We start from the raw sequence: 19,629 nt of genomic DNA on the forward strand, positions 1-19,629 counted from the left end.
ATGCTGGATATTAGCTTCTGGGCCAAATCCTGACTGATGACGATCCACTCTTGCCTTATTAGTTCTCGGAGTTGATCACAATTTGTGGGCTTCTCCTTGTCCACTCACCTTCTGAGGAATGACCACAGGTTCTCTATGGGATTGAGATCCTGGAGTTTTCTGGCCACGGATCCAAAATTTCAATGTAATGGTCTTCCAGCCACTTCATCACTCTTGCTTTGTGACATGCTGCTCCATCATGCTGGAAAATACACGGATCATCAGCAAATTGCTCATGGATCATTGGAAGAAGTCGCTCTTGCAGGACGTTTTGATACCATTCTTTATTCATGCCAGTGTTTTGGGGCAGAATTATGAGAGAGCCCACTCGCTTGGTTGAAAAGCAACCCCACACATGGATGGTTTCTGGATGCTTCACTGTTGGCACAACACAGGCCTCATGGTAGAGTTCACCTCTTCTTCTCCGGACAATCGATTTTCCAGATGTCCCAAACAGTCAGAAGGGAGCTTCATCAGAGAAAATATATTTGCACCAGTCCTCTACTGTCCCATCCTTGTACTTCCCGAATAATTGCAGTCTGTCCTTGACATTTTTCTTGGAAAGAAGTAGCTTCTATGCTGACCTTCTTGACACCAGACCATTGTCCAAACTTTTTGGCCTCACTGTGTGCAGATGCTCTCACACCAATCTGCTGCCATTCCTGAGCAAGCTCTACACTGCTGGTGACACGATTCTGTAGCTGACTCCTCAGGAGGAGATGGTCCTGGTGCTTGCTGGACACTTTGGGATGTCCTGAAGACTTCTTCACTGCAGTCGAACCTCTCTCATCTAAAGTTCTTGATGATCCTGTAAATGGTTCTTTCAGGTGCAATATTCTTTGTAGTAATTTCCTTGCATGTGAGGCCATTTTGATGTAAAGAGATTATGGCTACACGTCTTTCTTTGGAGGTGACCATTGCTAACAAGAACACAATGACTGGAAGCGCTTCTTCCCTCCATCAGTCTGCTTTTACAATCTATATAGTATGATAGTGATTTCACCTGACTAGTACTCATTCACACTTCCATGTGTGCTGCTGAAATGATTAGTCAATTAATGTTAGCTGGTCATTTTGTGTCATGATCAAAAAACAGTGATTTGTTTTTGTTTTTTTAGCTTTTAGCCATTATTTAAATCACATCGGATCACTCTACTACACAATAATCTAGAAACAATGTGAATGAACACCACAGCAGCAAACTTTGCAAAACACAAAATTTATGTCACTGCCAAATCTTTTGGCCATGACTGTAAATGCAAATGAAAGCACCAAAGTGACTCATCCATTCCGGTTATTATGGTATGCTCACAGAAGATATATCCGATTTTAAATGAGCATATAATCAAGATAATATGAGATCAAATACAGTAGCCCCCCTTTTTGAAATAAGGTCTGTGGTTAACACAACCTCAATATATTTTCATTTTTTATTCTGCAACATAAAATATATCAGTAATAGCCCTTTGTGATTTTTTTAAGCTTTTACTTCTTTTGAAAATGGCAATTGCTAACAAGTGGTTAATGAGACTACAGGGGTTGTCGGGGACATTTAAACGTCATCATAATTCAAACCTTAAGGGCATAGGTTTTTTTGAAAAAAGAACTATCGAAAGCTTAGTAATCATGACGCTGAAGTCATGCAACTTCTACTTTGATGTGGCACATTCAGCATCCCTATAGTGGCACAACAATTCTTACAAAACAGGAAGCATAAGTGCTGTAATTCATCTGCAAGTTTTGCATTGCATGCAATGCCAGGTATACATTGTAAGATTTTTTGGACTGTCGCAGACAAAAGATGACTATTGTGAAACAATCGTGATGATTTCTTTCATCATTGATCCTAAACGGTGGTCCTATGTCATACTGTGAGAGAGGTTCAAAGACAGCCGTTGTCATGGTCTTGCGACCAAAGATGCAATAATTGCAATAATGCAATAATTTTCTAGCAGTGTCGGAAACCTAAGATGACCATCTCACAGTGTGTTTGCTGTTATGAAAAATGCAACATGAAAGAACGTATTGATCAACTTGACATGGCGCTAAAACATAAATGCTATGGAGGCTGAAAGACCTAAAAAGAATTTATTGTCCTACTCTGCCACCTCCTCTTCTTTTTTTCAGTACGCATGATGACGTTTTATTCATCTATATTCCTGGGACCCAGGCATAGACTTTTGTCCTCTATAGAGGACATTTTAGTGAATTTTCTAAGACCATACATGCCACCGTTTTAAGTCTGGATGTACAGAGCACATCAGGGCTTTTAAGAGATAAAAAATGTTTGGAGGTTTGATCATAAACACTCCCTCTCCTTGGTCTTTAAATAAGACTGATATTGACAGAATGATCCAATTTAGCACTCTTAGGGAAATATGATAACCTTTTGCTATTATCATTTAAATCTGTCTAATTTTCAAATTGTTTGTTGTATATAAATGTCAGAAAAATGTTATGGGTTTTCAAATCGGAATATGACTTTTTGTTACAAAACAGGGCATAATTTTCATACACGTCTTCTCTAGAGGACATCAGGACAAACGGCATGCTAATCAGACATTTTGGGGAAACACAAGAAGTCAATAGGGAAAGAAATTATAGATCAATATTACTATGAAATATGAGATAGTCTCATGAAAATGTTGCCAAGTTATTACTCCCATTATTACACTTCTTTTTTTTAAATTACGGTTTGCCCCAAGACCACATTAATATGCAAATTAGATGCAATGTATAGAAAGTACAGTAGTATATCAAATCATTTGTTATATCTTTCACAACATAGTTGAGAATCGTCTTTGTACAAAGTTTGCCTAAAATAGCCTGAAACCTACAAACTGATTGGTGAATAAAAAATAAAAAAATATTTTTGCCTATACGTGCCTTTTCAAGTCTATTTTTTTTTATATTTATTTTTTTAAATAACTTAGTCCTGGCGTCTTCTACGAAGGACATAGAATAAAATATGAATAAAATAAATTTTTTCAAAAATGTTATTTTCTCCATTTGTTTCTTATAATTATTTTTATAATAATTATTATTATAATAACTTGCTTACGATTTAAGCTCCATTGTCTTACGATTAAATGTGTCATCATCATACAGTCTACATGTCGTACCCAGATCTATGTCGTATTTCTGTAGAAGGCACACAACATATTCGACTATGTCACTGGACATTGTAAAACACAGAGAAAATTATACCATGGTATATGAAACAAGTCAAAAGACCCCCCCCCCCCCACCCAGATTTAAATGGAAATTTTGTTGGTCTTGCTCTTCTCAGGTACAACACTGAAGACATCTATCATGTAATAATGTAGTATATTAATGTAGTATAATACAAAACAAAATAGGACTATTACTGTCTGCTACATTCTATAAAATATCAAAGCAAAGAAAGTACACATGGACCCTGCATGGTATATCATAACAGGACAAGCTTCTCTCTTGTGCATCTGCAGATGTTTTGCTCTTACAGTCTGTTTTAAGTGGTGGTAAATATGGAAATGTCTCACAGAGTACAGCTTAAATGCATACCAAATATTAAACCATCTTTATCTACATCATCTGTCAGGAGCCTTCAGCTGATAGGCTGAAAACTGATACAAAACAGTGCGAGAATGTGTGCAATAAACAAAGACTCAAGAATATGTGTTAGTCCCTCATAGCACTTTCAGAAAATGTTGTTATCAGTCTTGATAATTTGTACTAGTTGCAGTGCATATATATTTATTATATACATTTTCTCTCATATTTATAATGTAATTATGATCATATAATTATAAAACACTTTTTTCATGTCTTACAATTGTGACTTGTCCTTGCAGTAGTACTACAGTAGATGTTAAAGCACTAAAAAAGTACTAAAAAAAAGAAAGAAAAGAAAATACAACATCAAAAGAACGTGCAAGATTGGCAACCTGGTGTTTATTCCTTTCCAGGTTTACTAAGCATCCTCTAAATCCATGTTGACATATATTGGCACTAATCTTAACATGGAAAATTTAGAAGAACTGAAGCCCAGAGTTTTTCGGTGCAAGTTCTCCAAGCATCCTCAAAGTAAAGAGGCTGAGCAAATGAAAACCCACAACAGGACCAATCCGGAAGAAGAGTCGCTAGATGTGCATGTAGCGCTGCCCAATGGCGAGGAATGGAGGTTGTTTTGAATCGGCGAGACTGCCTAGCCAATCAGGCCGGTCTCGTGTTGAGCTAGCGCGAGGCTGAGCGCGTGGGGTTTAAAGAGGAGAGAGAAGAGAAGACAGTGGCGAGCTTTCAGTCAACTCAACAACACAGGTACGAAAAACCGTCTAATATTTAGCACAACACATTTCATTCATTTTTAGCTAAAATATTTCATTTTATACACATTCATATATTTTTTCATTAAATGTGAAATTAACATTTATTTCCGTAAAACTGAATAAATGTTTTTTTTTTTTTAATTCGTTCATATGTGAAGGTCAAGACGGAGATTTGTATATTTATAGTTTGCCAATATTTGGGTTTTGTCTTTCTGAGATATTGCCTATTACTAATAAATAACAGAAATGTGAATAAAACGATTTTTTTTATAGATTTGCTGTTATTAGCACTAATAATGTTTCCTTTCCTTTAAGTGATCGATTAAAAGTTATGAAACTGATTCTTATCCCTGACTGTATTCTTCACGCGCATCGCTGCTGAATATGGCTCGCTATGTCCTGCCTATGAACCACCCTGCCTTCTTCTATAGAGACCGATTTCGATGACATCTTCACGTAATGGAGTATTTTGTCCCCGATACCTTTCGCTAATGTAATGATTATTTGCTCTCTGTCTTATTATGTGAAATATGAATCTGTATACGCGTTGAAAACTTGCAAAAGCATTTTTCCTTTTCCATCTTAAACAAGCGCGCTCGCCATGTATTAAAATGGCTGGCGATTGAGACCATTGACGAGCAGCTATTCCTTCATGCAGCAACGACGGGATAATTTCAGACAGAAAACATGCATTTTAAATGCAAAACTGCCCGTTCCTTTCGTTTTCGCCCTAGAATGTCTATCTCTAACTCTTTGAATTAAAATAAAGACAGTGCAGAGCGATTTATCATCTTTTCCAGCTTGACAGTTGCGCTGGATATACTCGCATAGGCAATGGCTGGCTGTAGTCTTTGTTAAGGCAGCACTGCGCCAAGCGGCAGCTAGGGCTCAACTTAGAAAAACAGTTAAACACGACAAAATATGATCTGGCAGCTTTTTACAGTAATTTTAAACTAAAAGAACAACATCTGTTTTAGTTGATTAATATGTTTTTCTTTTAATTAAAGCCCTTGGATCACTAGAATCGTCATTTAAACCCGAGGGGGTGTGTGTTGCTTTGTTGCACGGTCAACCCATCTGCTTGCTCGCTCTGCAAAGGAGCCATTTTAATGAATGGAAAACAGCGGCGCAAGGCAGAGCTTATAGCAGTTAGTATATAGAACAGCCTCTGTATGCTTGTAAACGGGCAGAACGCTGTAACGCACACTTTTAAACCAAGAACAGTAGTTGCGCTCAAAATAAAATATTAATAAGGTGAGAAAGATTTACAAAAATAAAGATCAGTTTCTGTCATGAGAATGCATTCATGTGAAGGATGTTGAATAATTCTAGATGATGGCCTTTCTGTGTTTTTAGTAGCCGCTTTTATAGGCTACCACCACCATGTTTACATGAGCACCCAAGTATAACCTCTAAGACTGAGTATGAAGGTAATTCATGTCTGTGCAATAGAGTAGTCCAAACTTTTACTAATAATAACAAACAATGAAAGGTGTGCTCTTAATTGCTATAGCACAGTAGCGGCAAAGAATACGGCGGAGGCACATTGTATACCCCCCCCCCCCCCACCCCCAAAAAAAAGGCTGTGAACATCAATCAGTCTCATTAATAATCAGTTCACATCCCCCATGCAAAAGGACGGGTCTGGAATTCCCTTTGTGTATCATCTTAGTCTAATAAGCCCTGCACCCCGCTGATGTAAGAAATCTTGCACTATTTAAAAAGACAAAAGTATAATGAGTTAATTTGTGTTTTAAACAGTTTTTAATAGCCACACCTTACCAAAAATGTTATTATTTTCTGTTGTTTTATGCTCTCTATTACCTATCATTTTAGATTGAAATACAGCACACGAGAAGACTTTATTGGATATAGGCACCTCTCATCTCACAAAAATGGCAAAAGGAGACCCAAGGAAGCCCAAGGGCAAGATGTCTTCTTATGCCTACTTCGTTCAGACATGCAGAGAGGAGCACAAGAAGAAAAGCCCCGAGATTCCAGTCAGCTTTTCAGAATTCTCCAAAAGATGCTCTGCAAGATGGAAGGTTAGATTTGAAATGAAAGTTTCTAATATTACTTGACTCAAATGATTTAAATTAAGCAATGCAGGAGCACTTTCATATTCTCAATGGAAATTGCTCTTGATTTGTTGCGTAGGCAATGTCCGATAAAGAGAAGTCCAGGTTTGATGACATGGCCAAACAGGATAAGGTGCGTTATGATCAAGAGATGATGCACTACATGCCTGGTGGCAAGAGAGGCAAAAAGAAGGATCCCAATGCACCCAAGAGACCAGCGTGAGTAGACCTCCGTATTTTGAAAATTGTCTAAATGCAGTTTTTATGAAGGCTATTTTGTTAATGCTGTATAGCAGACAGGTTTTCAAATGCTATCTCGTCTTATATTTAATTATTCATTATGTACAGGTTTTAACTGATAGATATTTTGATGATTAAATTACTAATTTTTTAAATTATTATTCAAATATATTTTTTATTTTCTTTACAGGTGTCACATTATTTCCCATAAAGCATTGTCTTGCACGTGTTGATGGATTAATTGATCTTGCTTCCTTTTATGATCAACAGCTCTGGATTTTTCCTGTTCTGCTCGGAACATCGTCCACAAATCAAGGCTCAGTATCCCAGCTTGGGCATCGGAGACGTGGCCAAAAAACTCGGCGAGATGTGGAACGGCCTCACAGATGCCACCAAACAGCCCTATCTGATAAAGGCCAACAAGCTGAAGGATAAGTACCAAAAGGCAAGTCTCAGTCTAGATGCTTTAATAGTCCACCATGTAACATATCACAGTTCTAGTATTTTACAATACAACAATATTTCCTTTTTGTGCAGGATGTTGCGGACTACAAGACGAAGGGCAAGGTTGGGGCGGTGTCCATGGGCATGGGAATGATGGGGAATGGTATGGCTCCAAAACCCGTGATGAAGAGCAATATGGATGATGAAGAGGAGGATGATGAGGAGGAAGACGAAGAAGAGGATGATGATGAATATGATGATGATGAATAGACTGTCATTTTTCTGTGTTTGGTCAATTATGATTACAATAACTTTTTCTCCCCATTGAAGTCCAATAGATACGGAATACACTGGTGGTCTTTCATAGCCCCGTTGTTGTTTTAATAGAGGTGGAATGTGTAGTGTGCTGTTGGTGAGAGACTTACTAACACAGTTTCTTACTTCCAGCTTTGTGTGCGTGCGAGTGCATGTGCACATGTCAAGATCTCACTTCATCATGGTAGCCCAGTGTCTTCCGAGCCCATCTTTGTAACCTTTTACCAACTGTATAACAGATGGCCTTTTAAACAAGTAATACCCTTCCTGTATATGTAAATCCCTGACCTATATATATTTTTGTTTGTTTGTTTGTTTGTTTAAGAGGTTCCTGAGTGTGTAGCTCTGTGTATGGTTGACATTGAGTAGATATTGTTTATGATCGTAGTATGTTGCATGTGGAAAGGTGTCATAGTTTGGAACTGTGCACCGACATCGGACATTTCATGCTGAAACCATCATTAGCTTCCTCTTCCTTGTCCAGTTTAGGAAAAAATCAGTGCAAAAGAGCAGTTGCCACCAGCACGTTAGTTAGTCCTGTTGCAGGGGTGTGCACTATATGTTGTTTACTATACTACATGAAATATTAGCACATCCACGATCAATGTAGGAGAGATATTTGTATTATCTTTCTTATATATTAACTGTTGTGTGATCTAGGAATGCACTATAGAAATACTGATTTGTGTAAACTGCTAATGCCAGGTCAAAATGTTACAGTATGGAGCAGAAAAGAACTATTAGAACTCTTGAAATTTGGAGTAAAAAATACAAAGTTATCATTGCGGGAAAAAAATAATCACTGATTATACCTAAACAATGTAAAATGTCAGTACTGGCCAGTATTGATATGGTCACTGATATATTGTGCATCCCTAGTTTAATTCTTATATTTTGTTGAATATAAAGTAAGAAACAATGCTGATGATAAGCCTGTACTTATCTTGTATCTATGATTTTCATTTTATATGTTTGAGGTTTGCAATTAAATTGAAACATTTTTATTTGTGTTTTGTTTGTCTGTATGTAGACCGAGAATATATGAGAGAGAAACCCGCATGAATGTGGATAGCTAAACAATAGCATATTGTATGCACAATATATACTGGAAAAACTTACTAAAATAGGTGTAGGAATGACTTTGCCCACCTTCAGCCATAGATCCTTGACTAAATTCTTTGTGGTTTGAGAGTTATAACGATAGCAATGGCCCTTGCACCTAGTGATACTGAAATCGCGTTTTAGCTTATATATACTTATTTCTTCAATATAAGCAATAGTTTTAGATTAAATAAATATGCATCACTTAAATAATAGCCCCAGCTGCACACTTAGACAAGGCACTCAAAAGTCCAGTTTGGGGCAACCAGACCCTGTGTAATGAAGTCCTTGTGGTCCACTGTGGTCTTTAAATCATCAAAGGTTAGACTATGAATCCCTGATTTTCAATTCTTCATTGTAGAAACTCTTAAAGGAATCTTTAAGGGACTTATTTTCTAAATTTGTATATGTAAGCACATTATTTATAAACTCGTAAGCAACAGCAGCTGTGTTAGGATACATTTGACATGCATTTTCCTTTGGTGATATGATATACAGTATATATATGTGTGTGTGTGTGTGTGTGTGTGTGTGTGTGTGTGAGTGTTGTTTAACTTTACGTCGCTAGATGGCGCAAGGCTATATTTTGTTGAACAAGTTTGCGTGAGTTCACGCTTGCGTTACATAATGGCATCATGGGAATTCTTTCGATAATGACATTAGTGACATACTGAAATTAGATGGGAGTCATATGCAGTGCTAAGTGACCTCTATATTAGTTTGTCTTGGAGAAAATTAACTTCAGTTTATCAGTCCTTCGCAGTCTGTTGCTCTCTCATTTTAATGATCTCCTTTAAGAGATAAGAGACGGCTATCATTTAGATGAAAACGCTAAAGTCTGCCCAATCCTGGCAATTATTTTACAAACACATTTTCGCAGTTTCTCCGTAAAACGCTGTACAGATTCTCGGATGTACGTAAATATGTAAATATTTTAGTTTTTCCTCGTAATGTACTAATCAGCGCACGTTCGTTTCTGATTGGTAGTCCCTAGGGCAAAGTGGGAGGATGTCGTGACCCGCGTGATGACGTCAGACAGTTCTCCACATTTGATTGGCTACTCGCGATGCCTATCAAACTCTGAGGCCAAAGCCCAGATGCTTGCTGTCTGAAGCGGCAGCGAGCGGAGAGGGGTGAGAGGTTTCCGTCTCTGGGCTGCGGAAACTACCCAGCGAAAGCCAGCGAGAGTGGCAGTGATTGAGGAAAGGAGGACCGCTTTACTCGAAGTGTCAGCTCAGCTAAATAATCTGTTACACGGCATCTTCCCCTCGTTGACAGAAAAGGCCTGCGGAGATGGGCGACAAGGCGGGGACCAGGTAAGAGGCAGTTTTCAGCTCAGGTTCAGGACTTGTTATTTTGAAGTCACGATAACGTATTCTCACAGCCCACCCTGTGATGAACAATCCCTCCAAACCTCCGAGGCTGAAGGGATGGCGTGGGAAAACCTGCTAGTCTCTCTGAGAGAGGATAAATCAGTATCCTACAGGATACGCATCGGCATTCGAAGCAAACGCTCTTAAAAACACGATCACTGGACATCTTCTGTAGTTCACCCGGGGTGGGGTGGGTGACCAGCACGCTACAGCCCTGCTCTGTTCTTGTAACACCCTTGCTATTGAAATATGCGTAGGAGTGCGGTATTTAGTTGCTTTAACGGCTGCTTGTTATCAACTGCGATCTGATATTATCTTGTTTGTTTGAGGACCCAAGTTGTGACTATTTTTAATTTATTTATTTTTTGCAGCTAGACATATTTATTCGCTACAACAGCGAGCCCTTACTTCGACAGGTTATTGTAATGCTGTATATGCCGGTAACATACGAGCAGACGGTTTATTTTCCGCCCCGCTGCCCGAAACCTAAAAGTCTGTCGCACCCAGCGCGAGGAATTCCTGCTCATCACTGCACGCTCACTTCCTCAACTTTCAGAAAAGGCCTCGACGTTTCGTGTTGCAGAAAAGCGCTGGGGTCTGATGTGCCTAAAATCTCATTTGAACCCCTTTCTGAGCCTGTCTGTGCAGAAAAGGCCCTATAGGCGCAGTGTGGAGGGATAGTTGAGTCGTGGGCGACCGTGTACGTGCGCTGAGTTTGATGAGTGAAGCAATTCTCTCAGTTGTGCCTTCAGTTCTGCTTACATGTCACGGCTCACACCATCATGAGAGGAAACCCACGGGCTTTCTGCCTCCTGTCTATCTATAGGCTTCATTTTGGGCTTTAACAGAGGGCTGGCATGTCAAGTTACCCTGTTTTAATGTTGGTTTGACGTATGACACAGTTAGTACTTGCACAATACGTCCAAGAGCTCCTTTTCACATTTACATGTAATATTAATTTTCTTAACCCCGTAAGTCTGACATATGAAATAATCTATTTTTTTTTCTTCTGAAATTGAATGTTTTTTAACTCCTTTTTTTTTTTTTTTTTTTTTTTAAATTAAAAAAATTAAAATTTAAAAAATTAAAAAGCTTGCATAAAAACATGCACACACACACATTTGGTACATCAGGCTTTTAATATGAATTAGTGATAATATGAAGCTCACAGTCAAGGAGAAAAAACACCTCAAACTGAACAAAAATATGCAATTTACTGCAGATGTTGTTATTTATATGACCAAAAAGTAAGATTCTGATTGCTTGTAGATAGAATGTTTAACAGTATAACAGAATGGTCTGCAAAAATGCATCTTAATATTAATCGTCACACTATATCTCCCAATAATGTATCTTATTAAGATCATATTTATGTTCAAAGCTCTGTATTTTTAATTGTGGGGGTCAGAACACAATATAATGCAATGCAATGCAATACAGTGATAACTGAGAGAAGTACAAACAAATGTTCCTCAGAAGCCTGTTGCATCATATTTCATCCATACATTTTTACAGGATTTTTCTTTAAAAAAAAAATGATGTATGGCTAATCAAGTAAACCTTGGTTGCTTTAGTGCAGTTAATGCAAAAAGACACGTGTAACACGATCTGAAGGTGGATATTTTAGAAATATACTAAAAGACTTTTTACTTGCTAGAAAGTATGAACTATCAATCAGAGGGTGGAAGGCGTGTAGTAGATTTTCAGCAAAGTACTGGCCAGGTCTTTTGATGTTGGCACTTTATTGGCCTTAAAATATCATACAGTAGGCATTATAGGGTTAAAGGGACAGTTCACCTTATGTTCTACCAAACCTGCACGACTTTAGTTTAGTGAAACACAAAGTTGTTGTGCAGAATGAGAGCCTTGGTCACTATGCACTCTCATTGTATGGAGAAAAGATGCACATGAACGGTTACCGAGGCTGACAGTTCCTAGCATTTTGCCTAATGTCTCCTTTCTGTGTTCCACAGATGAAAGTAGGTCATCGGGGAACGGCATGAGGGTGAGGAAATGATGAAAAAAAAAATATCAATTTTGGAAGAAATGTCCCTAATCTCTACATTTATCTTCTCAAGGCTTCGTTTTGCCACTGAAATGCAAACTTTTGCTTTGAAAAGAGCTCAAAAGAGAGCAGTGATTGTTTGCATGGTTATTGTATTGTAATAAAATTGGCTTTTGTGTGTGGAGAACAGTTGTTCATCGGCCTACAGGGCTAGCCATGCACAGCAGACTTGGCTCATTTTGATGGACACACATTCATAGCACTGCAAATCTGCGAAAGAGGCGTTTTATGTAGGTGTCATTGGTCCTTCTGTGCATTCATATTAGCCTTGGGTGAATTTAAGCTTGCTGTCGCTTCATAATTTAATTTTTTATTTATCATACTTGCTATTTATAAACACATTTTGCCACCTAAGACCTCATAGATGTCACCAGTGTACCCCTGCCTGTTGCTGTTTTTGCTAGTCAAATTCTAAATTAATTTTTTTTTAAATCCGGTGTGAATTGATGTTCTAGTTCTGTTTGATGTTTAGCCCAAACACGTTTTCCCGGTTAATTGAACATTTTTCAATAAGAGGCCAGTACTATATCTTGTTTTTTATATTGTATTATTAATATAATTTCTGTTAAAATCAAGTCACATCAAAGTTTATTTTTAAACTTGCTTCAAAAAATAACTTTAACAGTATTGTAACGTTTTGTATATCTTTAATTGATTGCTGTAAAATTGTTAGGACATTATAATTATTAATAGTCATATTCCTTTCGACTCATTAGTCATCAAATCCTCTGTAAACACAATAAATATACTGATGTGACAGGCACGGGCGTTGCAGCTTTCATTTACTCACTAAAAACGGCTTACTCGCGGATCATTTCATATTTCAAATCACATTATTTCAATTCATGAACAGAAGTGAAGTGAACAGAAGTTGTTTACTTTGTAAGTAGTTAGTCATTTTCACTAGTTTGACCTATACTAATGATTTGCGGACTGACAAGATAACAAACCAGTCACTGTGAAGAACGCATTGCCATCTACTTTATTCAGAACACAGTGAGCTTAAGGGAGGCAAAGTATTATTACAATAAATGATTTGTTATTTATTGATTAATCTCTTATTAAGTAATATTTGTTTTATTTTATTTTTGTACTGTCAAATTTTTCCAGGTGGCAAAATACCAAGTGCATATCTGTACTCGGGGTGGCCGATATGGAAAAAATACCATATCATGATTTTTCTAGGGAAATCACAATTCATGATTTTATCACGATTCTTTTGCATGTTGGTTTTACTATTTTGCAAGTTGTTAGAGTAGTACAGCCAAACTCATTTCTTTATTTTAAAAACAAAGACTTACAAGATACACATTCCAAATTTGCAAATTGTGCAGCTGTTTTTATATGCAAGTGTATGTTTGTGATCGCTCTTCAGTCCATACCAATTCACAAAAGATGTGGGTTATTCAAGGGAGCTCGTCATGCATTGGGAGTGACTCCTCAGGTCACTCGGAGTTTTGTAATCACAGGGAATCACTGTGGTAAGACCAGAACAGGAAAAGTGGTTGGAAGCGTTGTTTAAATGCTGAGCAAAATGGCATGTAGCTCCATACCAGTGTTTTTATATTTGTACCATACTTGCGCAATATCCTGCAACTGAGTTGAACATTGATTGGGGATTTACTGGAGGCTGGTTAGTATATATTCCCTGTACTCCAGCTTGTGATATCTGCATGTTCAAACTCGTACTCCCCTCATGTTGCCCTCAGTTTGTACGTAGTGTGATTGATTGGTGTGAATCCATTAAATCCCGTCTGCATCAGTACATCAGCGTGATGAAGTGTTTTGAGCGTGTTTTCACCTATTCTCCCCTCATGCCATCATCTCATACTTTGCCCTGTTAATCTCACCTTTTCACCTTTTTGCTCTCTCTTTCATTAGTGACTGAAAATCTTCTCTAGTCGGGATGCACAGTATTGGATATTTGCCGAAAAGCCGATAGCTGATGATGATAAGGATATATTTCCTTTTGTTTGGAAACCGCACCAAGTCTCTCCTGTGCAGAGATTCTAAACAAATTATTTTTTAATTTTGGTTAGTTTCTAGCAAAAACTTAATTGTTAGGATTAAATAAACAACAATGAAGTTATTTTATAATGAGAGTACATTGAAAGCTTTGAAAATAAATATAAATCATCTATTAATCAATCGCTGCCTTTTTTTTTTTTTTTTTTTTTTTTCCTCAGACAGACGCAGTGGTAACCTTAATATTTAGTTTGAAGATTTAACATTTGATGGTTTAAAGCAAAGGTTTTGTAAAAATTCTAAAAACCTTTTAGATCTCCTTGTATTTAAATGTTCATAATCTGTTTGAAAAAAAATATATATTACACATTAATGAATATGTATATATAAAATCATTTTTGTGATTTTTTTTTTTTTTTTTTTTATTCATGTAAGCTATAGATTCTGACCTTTAAATTCAAACATACTTGTGATTTTATGACATCAATTACTTATTTAATCAAAAACACAGTCTTAATGTTATTTGTGTTAATTAAGGGTAAATGCACAGAAACTATTTTTTAGAGATAGATAGATAGTTCATCAAAAATAAACAATGACATTATTTACCCACACATCGTGTGACTTTTGTTATTCTGTGATACAAAAAACTAAATATTTTGAAGAATGTTTTTGCCCGTTCAGTGATTCAAACCAATGATATTCATTGTTCAGACAAAAAAGTGTTCGCTCACAGAAGAAAGGAGGTCATACAGGTTTGAACGATATGAGGGCAAGTAAATAATGATAGATGATTCATTTTTGGGTGAACTGTCCCTTGAGCCTCACTGACCCAGATGGAAAGGGTGCTATCGGTAATGGCACACAACACAGTCACAGTGTTGCTGTTGCCACCCAGGTTTGATGTATGTATGTGTGTGTTTATCTCTCACACACATACACACACACACACCTTTAATTCATCAGCTGATGGCTCCATTATCTCATTTTAGGCTGAAAGGGCAATTCACTGGAGACTATTTTGACACCAGTCTGCCCTGATGGATTAAAAGGCACCCGGTTCCTCTAACATTGTCTAGTTTGTGGACTGAGAGTTTGTCCCAGATGAATTATGTTCCGCTCCACCAGTTTCATTTTCAAATATGTTGTGGGCTTATATGTGCTGAATATGGCCACTCTTGCAAAAACTAAAGCTTACACTACATTTTTACATTTTATGATGAAAATGTGTACACGCCGCCATGATGCAGGATGTTTTGGGTGGTTTCCATAAAGTTTTTAGTCATTTTAGCAAGTTGCTATACAGTTGCTAGGGTGTTCTGTGTGGTTGCTTACTGACTGTTGTCAAAAAATGGTGCATAGTCCTCCTTCAACGTAAAGAGTATACCTCAGTTTTGAGGCAAACGATTACCAGAAGTGAATAGCGCAACTCAAAGCCTTTCAAAGTATAATCTATTTGATAATGTGCTCAAACTCAGGTGGTTGGCACATGCACACCAAAAAGTTTCCAGTGTCTGTGCTATTTTTCAGGCATTATGAGCAATTAAAAATGTAAAAGCCAGTTGTAAATCACAATTCTGCACTTCTAAAACTTACTTATTTAAAGTAATATTATACTTTTACATAATAAGCTGCACAATTTTCACTATCATCCATGTGGTTACCAAAGGGGTTTGAACAATGTACGAGCAGTACTTATAGTGTTTCTTGTCTTTAGCAAGCACATAATGATATACACAGTCTGACATTCTCTTAAGATAGCTGAATTGTATTTTTTTTTCTATTGTCAGGAGTATTGCCCAGTGCATAAGATATTGTGAATCACTTCACACGGTTTCCTAAGCTCCTATTATGGAAAGTGGGAATTCAGAATAATTCGCCAGTTTGAGTTCCCAATGGGAAGTGATCTAGAAAAATAACATTTACACTCAGAGCACCTCAGCAGCGGAAAAATAATAAAACAGAGAAGCGATCTCAGCTGGGTTCCTTTTTTTTCCCAGTATATTGCTGTTTTAATTAGGAAATTGCTTGTACTTGACCTCTATATCTTTTTCCAAATAACTTTTACTTTGCTCTAGATGTGGGCTGTTGAAAGTAAGAGGGACGAGCTCTTTAAAATAGGCTGTAATTACGGGCGCTAGTGCACGCTTGCTCTGCGACGTCACACGGTTAGCATAGTGTCCTGTAAATTGTCCGCGTGTGTAAGCGGCTGACAGGTGATTATAACCAGACATCCTTGGCACTTCCCTTGGCTCCATCCTAAGACAACAGAGAGATTGATTAAGTCTCTCTCACACACGCGTTTACTATCTCCATCCATTACTGTGTCTATTTTTCTCACTGCTGGATCCGCTCCCATGGTTTGGTCTTGAATTTCTTTTTTGCATTGCAGACATTTGCATGTTCACTTACTTTTCTTGTTTTTACTGCACACATGCCATGGAATGTCTTGTTTGTCATGTGGGAGGCTTTGTTTACAGTATTGATGAGCTTATTAGGGCTTGATGTTAAGCATTTCCCGATTCTTGTCTTTAGCACAAGTAAATGATTCTTTTGACTTGTTTTAATGTATAAATCGTTACAAAGTTATCAACATCGGATGGGTCATCAGGAATATAAAGTCAGCTATATAGGGAATTGGACAGCATCACTTTTACTGCCATATGGAAAACCAGGGACATTCGAATTCATTTGTGATTTTTAGTTATATTAGTGTGATTATTAATGATTGCTGTATAATATAGGATGTTTTATAATGAATTTTCATTTCTTTAGACAAGCAGCATCAAGGGTCAGAGTGTGATGTTGTGTCCTAGTCTTCATTTTGTGTGTTTGTGTGATATGATTGAGATGAACAGTAGTAGTAAAGTACTCTCCTCACAGGCAGGGGTGTTGCTGTAATTTATGGGCCCGGGACAAAATGATTAGGAATACAAGGCTTGGGACAGTGTTTCCTGACAGCAGCATGGCTTACACTGGCTACAGGAATATATTTCCATAAACAAGGGTGTGAAATGTTTTTCATACCATATTTGCAAGTTTTTCTGTTTTCCTTGTCCTCTCTTGAGCTAGAAAAGCATGCATGCAAACATGCACACAGAGTCAGCAGGCAACAGGAACGAGCAGTGTTGACGCAAGCTGCATGTTCAGGAAGGCAGCGAATGCATGACCCGTACCTTTTTCATCTATGCACTCGCATTGCTTGTGTGTGTGTGTGTGTGTGTGTGTGTGTGTGTGTGTGTGTGTATGTGTTTGTATGCATACATCTTTCCCAACAGTTTTGCTGTTTCACTATTAAGAAATTTATGAACTCTGATCATTTAGATTTTTCCCTGGAGTTTGTGTGTGTGTGTGTGTGTGTGTGTGTGTGTGTGTGTGTGTGTGTGTGTGTGTGTGTGTGTGTGTGTGTGTGTGCGCCCGTGCGCGTTATTCATGTCTGTACAAGACATGTAAGGACAAGACTTGTGCTGTGGCAGTCGTGTTACCCTGAGGTTGTTACTGAGTGTGTTTCTGAGAGGAAGGCTTCAGGATGATACAGAATGACTTTATCATGTGAAATTTGCTTAACTGTGTTCTCCTAACTTGTGACAGTTTTGTTTTTTATTGACACTTATAAATCATTGGACAAGCCAGACATGGAACTGAGGAAGCTGAGACCCTCAGACAGCAGCTTGCTGATTCAGTGTCACCTTGCATTAACTAAAACAGTCTACTTCCTGTTTGTTTTTTTAGTGGTAGAGTCCATTTTCAGACTAAAATGTCTGATGTATTTGTGGAAACCGTTAACAGATATGCAGGTTGCAAGTGACTTGAGCAAATAAAATCAAGGACATCCAAGTGCCGTAAAAATGTAAGTCTAATAATGATGGAAGTCATATAAAAGCAATATTGATTTTTTTCTGTTTTATATTATTATGCACTAAAATATATTACAGTATATTACTTGCATTACCCCTTAAATGACCTGTGTTGTGTGCCACAAATATGAAAAGGAAAATAATTCCCCCTGGCAGGTGTGGCAAGCTGATTTTGGACATTGCAGGTATAAACGGTTTTTGGCTAATAGCTGGACTGTAATTTTATAATCTTATAAATGTTATCCTTGCATTATCCTCTTCTGGGCCTGGCTCTGTACTTTGCCTACTAAATGTGACCCTGGACCACAAAAGCAGTCTTAAGTCGCTGGGGTTTATTTTTAGCAATAGCCAAAAAAACTTTGTATGGGTCAAAATTATCGATTTTTATTTTATGCCAAAAATCATAAGGATATTAAGTAAAGACCATGTTCCATGAAGATATTTTGTAAATTTCCTACTGTAAATATATCAAAACCTAATTTTTGATTAGTAATATGCATTGCTAAGAACTTCATTTTAACTTTAAAGGCAATTTTCTCAGTATTTAGATTTTTTTGCACCCTCAGATTCCAGATTTTCAAATAGTTGTATTTCAGCCAAATATTGTCCTATCCTAACAAACCATACATCAATGGAAAGCTTATTTATTCAGCTTATGACTGGTTTTGTGGTCTAGGGTCACAAATATCCACCTCATTTTGCATGGCAGAAGTACATTTACATTTAGTCATTTAGCAAAGGCTTTTATACAAAGCAACTTACAAATGAGGACAGTAGAAGCAGTCAAAACTAACAAAAGGGCAATAATGTGTAAGTGCTGTGACACGTCTCGGTTAGCCTAGTAGACAAAATAGAAAAAGAAAAGGCAACACTCTTGGGGGTCTTTTATTAAAGATAAAAATAAAACGAGTCAAAACAATAAAAAAGAATAGAGATTGCTAAGTGTTAGGGGGTCATTTTTTATAATAAAAAGAAAACAAGAAAATGGAATAGAAAAGAAATAGAGAATGCTAGTGATAGAGGCTCCCTCTTTTTTTCCTTTTCTTTTTAAAGAAGACAAGTAGTAAGAATAGAAATAGAATATTTTTTATTTTAATTTATTTATTATTGTCTAAAATGTATTTTAAAATACTTATTATTATGTACGATGTCTTCTTATTATTCCAAGCATATTTTATAATATATAAATGTTATAATATATAATCCTATTTAATATTTTATCATTTAAATCTCCTGTTTAAAAATAGGAAAATAGACGCGCTATAGTTATATATAATTATACACAATATATATCTGTTTATAATAATACACATTATAAAATGTATAGCATAACGTTACCTGCTGCTGCCATAATACAGACCCATTTTCTACTCTTCCTGCTCCCAGACGCTGTGATGGAGCAGTTATGAAGTATTGTTCTTTTAAATACTTTCCAGCATTTCGGAAATAAATATGTATGCAAATTACACTGAAATACAACGTTACCGTACGGTGTTCGGGAGTGCTCAAAAAGGGTTTAAGTACTGAATATTGAATCGATTTCTTCTCGTAAACTCAGAGATGTGGATTCGGACGGCAAATACATTACCACACAACCTTGGTGTTTGTCAAAAAACAGTGGGTAATTCGGCTGGGGATTTTTACAGGGGTGGTGAGAGAAAAATACTGACATCCTGGATTCTGCAACATTAAAATTACCAACTACCCCCTGTAAAGGGTGAAAATCCCTTACACCCCCCTCAGAAACAATTGCCGTCCAAATAGGGCTATACACACACACATAAATATATATGATAATCAGCTTATCTTTGTAAAATGGCACATCTTCTTAAATATCTAAATGTA

General features: G+C 37.1%; 2 protein-coding genes across 2 annotated transcripts in view; both read left to right on the forward strand.

Moving 5' to 3' along the window:
- The first annotated feature begins 4,182 nt into the window (after positions 1–4,182).
- Positions 4,183–8,427, forward strand: LOC109049469 (high mobility group protein B3-like). The gene is made up of 5 exons (XM_042759880.1): positions 4,183–4,338; positions 6,183–6,391; positions 6,504–6,643; positions 6,935–7,109; positions 7,202–8,427. The coding sequence occupies exons 2-5, from the start codon at positions 6,242–6,244 to the stop codon at positions 7,376–7,378; spliced, it is 642 nt and encodes a 213-aa protein (XP_042615814.1). The 5' UTR covers positions 4,183–4,338; positions 6,183–6,241; the 3' UTR covers positions 7,379–8,427.
- A 1,172-nt stretch (positions 8,428–9,599) lies between these two features.
- LOC109050066 (arrestin red cell-like) overlaps positions 9,600–19,629 on the forward strand; it is a 32,968-nt gene continuing 22,938 nt past the window's right edge. Inside the window, exon 1 of the mRNA XM_042759881.1 lies at positions 9,600–9,840. Within this exon, the coding sequence (XP_042615815.1) occupies positions 9,818–9,840 (23 nt within the window). The 5' untranslated portion in view covers positions 9,600–9,817. The remainder of the gene's footprint in view (positions 9,841–19,629) is intronic.

Source organism: Cyprinus carpio, chromosome A7 (assembly GCF_018340385.1).
Source record: "Cyprinus carpio isolate SPL01 chromosome A7, ASM1834038v1, whole genome shotgun sequence".
In the NCBI taxonomy this organism is placed as follows: Eukaryota; Metazoa; Chordata; class Actinopteri; order Cypriniformes; family Cyprinidae; genus Cyprinus; species Cyprinus carpio.

Excerpts from the sequence above, each read along its gene's own strand:
- LOC109049469 (XM_042759880.1), top strand. The coding sequence starts at position 6,242 with ATGGCAAAAGGAGACCCAAGGAAGCCCAAGGGCAAGATGTCTTCTTAT. Across the intron at positions 6,644-6,934 it reads AATGCACCCAAGAGACCAGC|CTCTGGATTTTTCCTGTTCT; the intron begins GTGAGTAGACCT and ends TATGATCAACAG. Across the intron at positions 7,110-7,201 it reads TGAAGGATAAGTACCAAAAG|GATGTTGCGGACTACAAGAC; the intron begins GCAAGTCTCAGT and ends CTTTTTGTGCAG.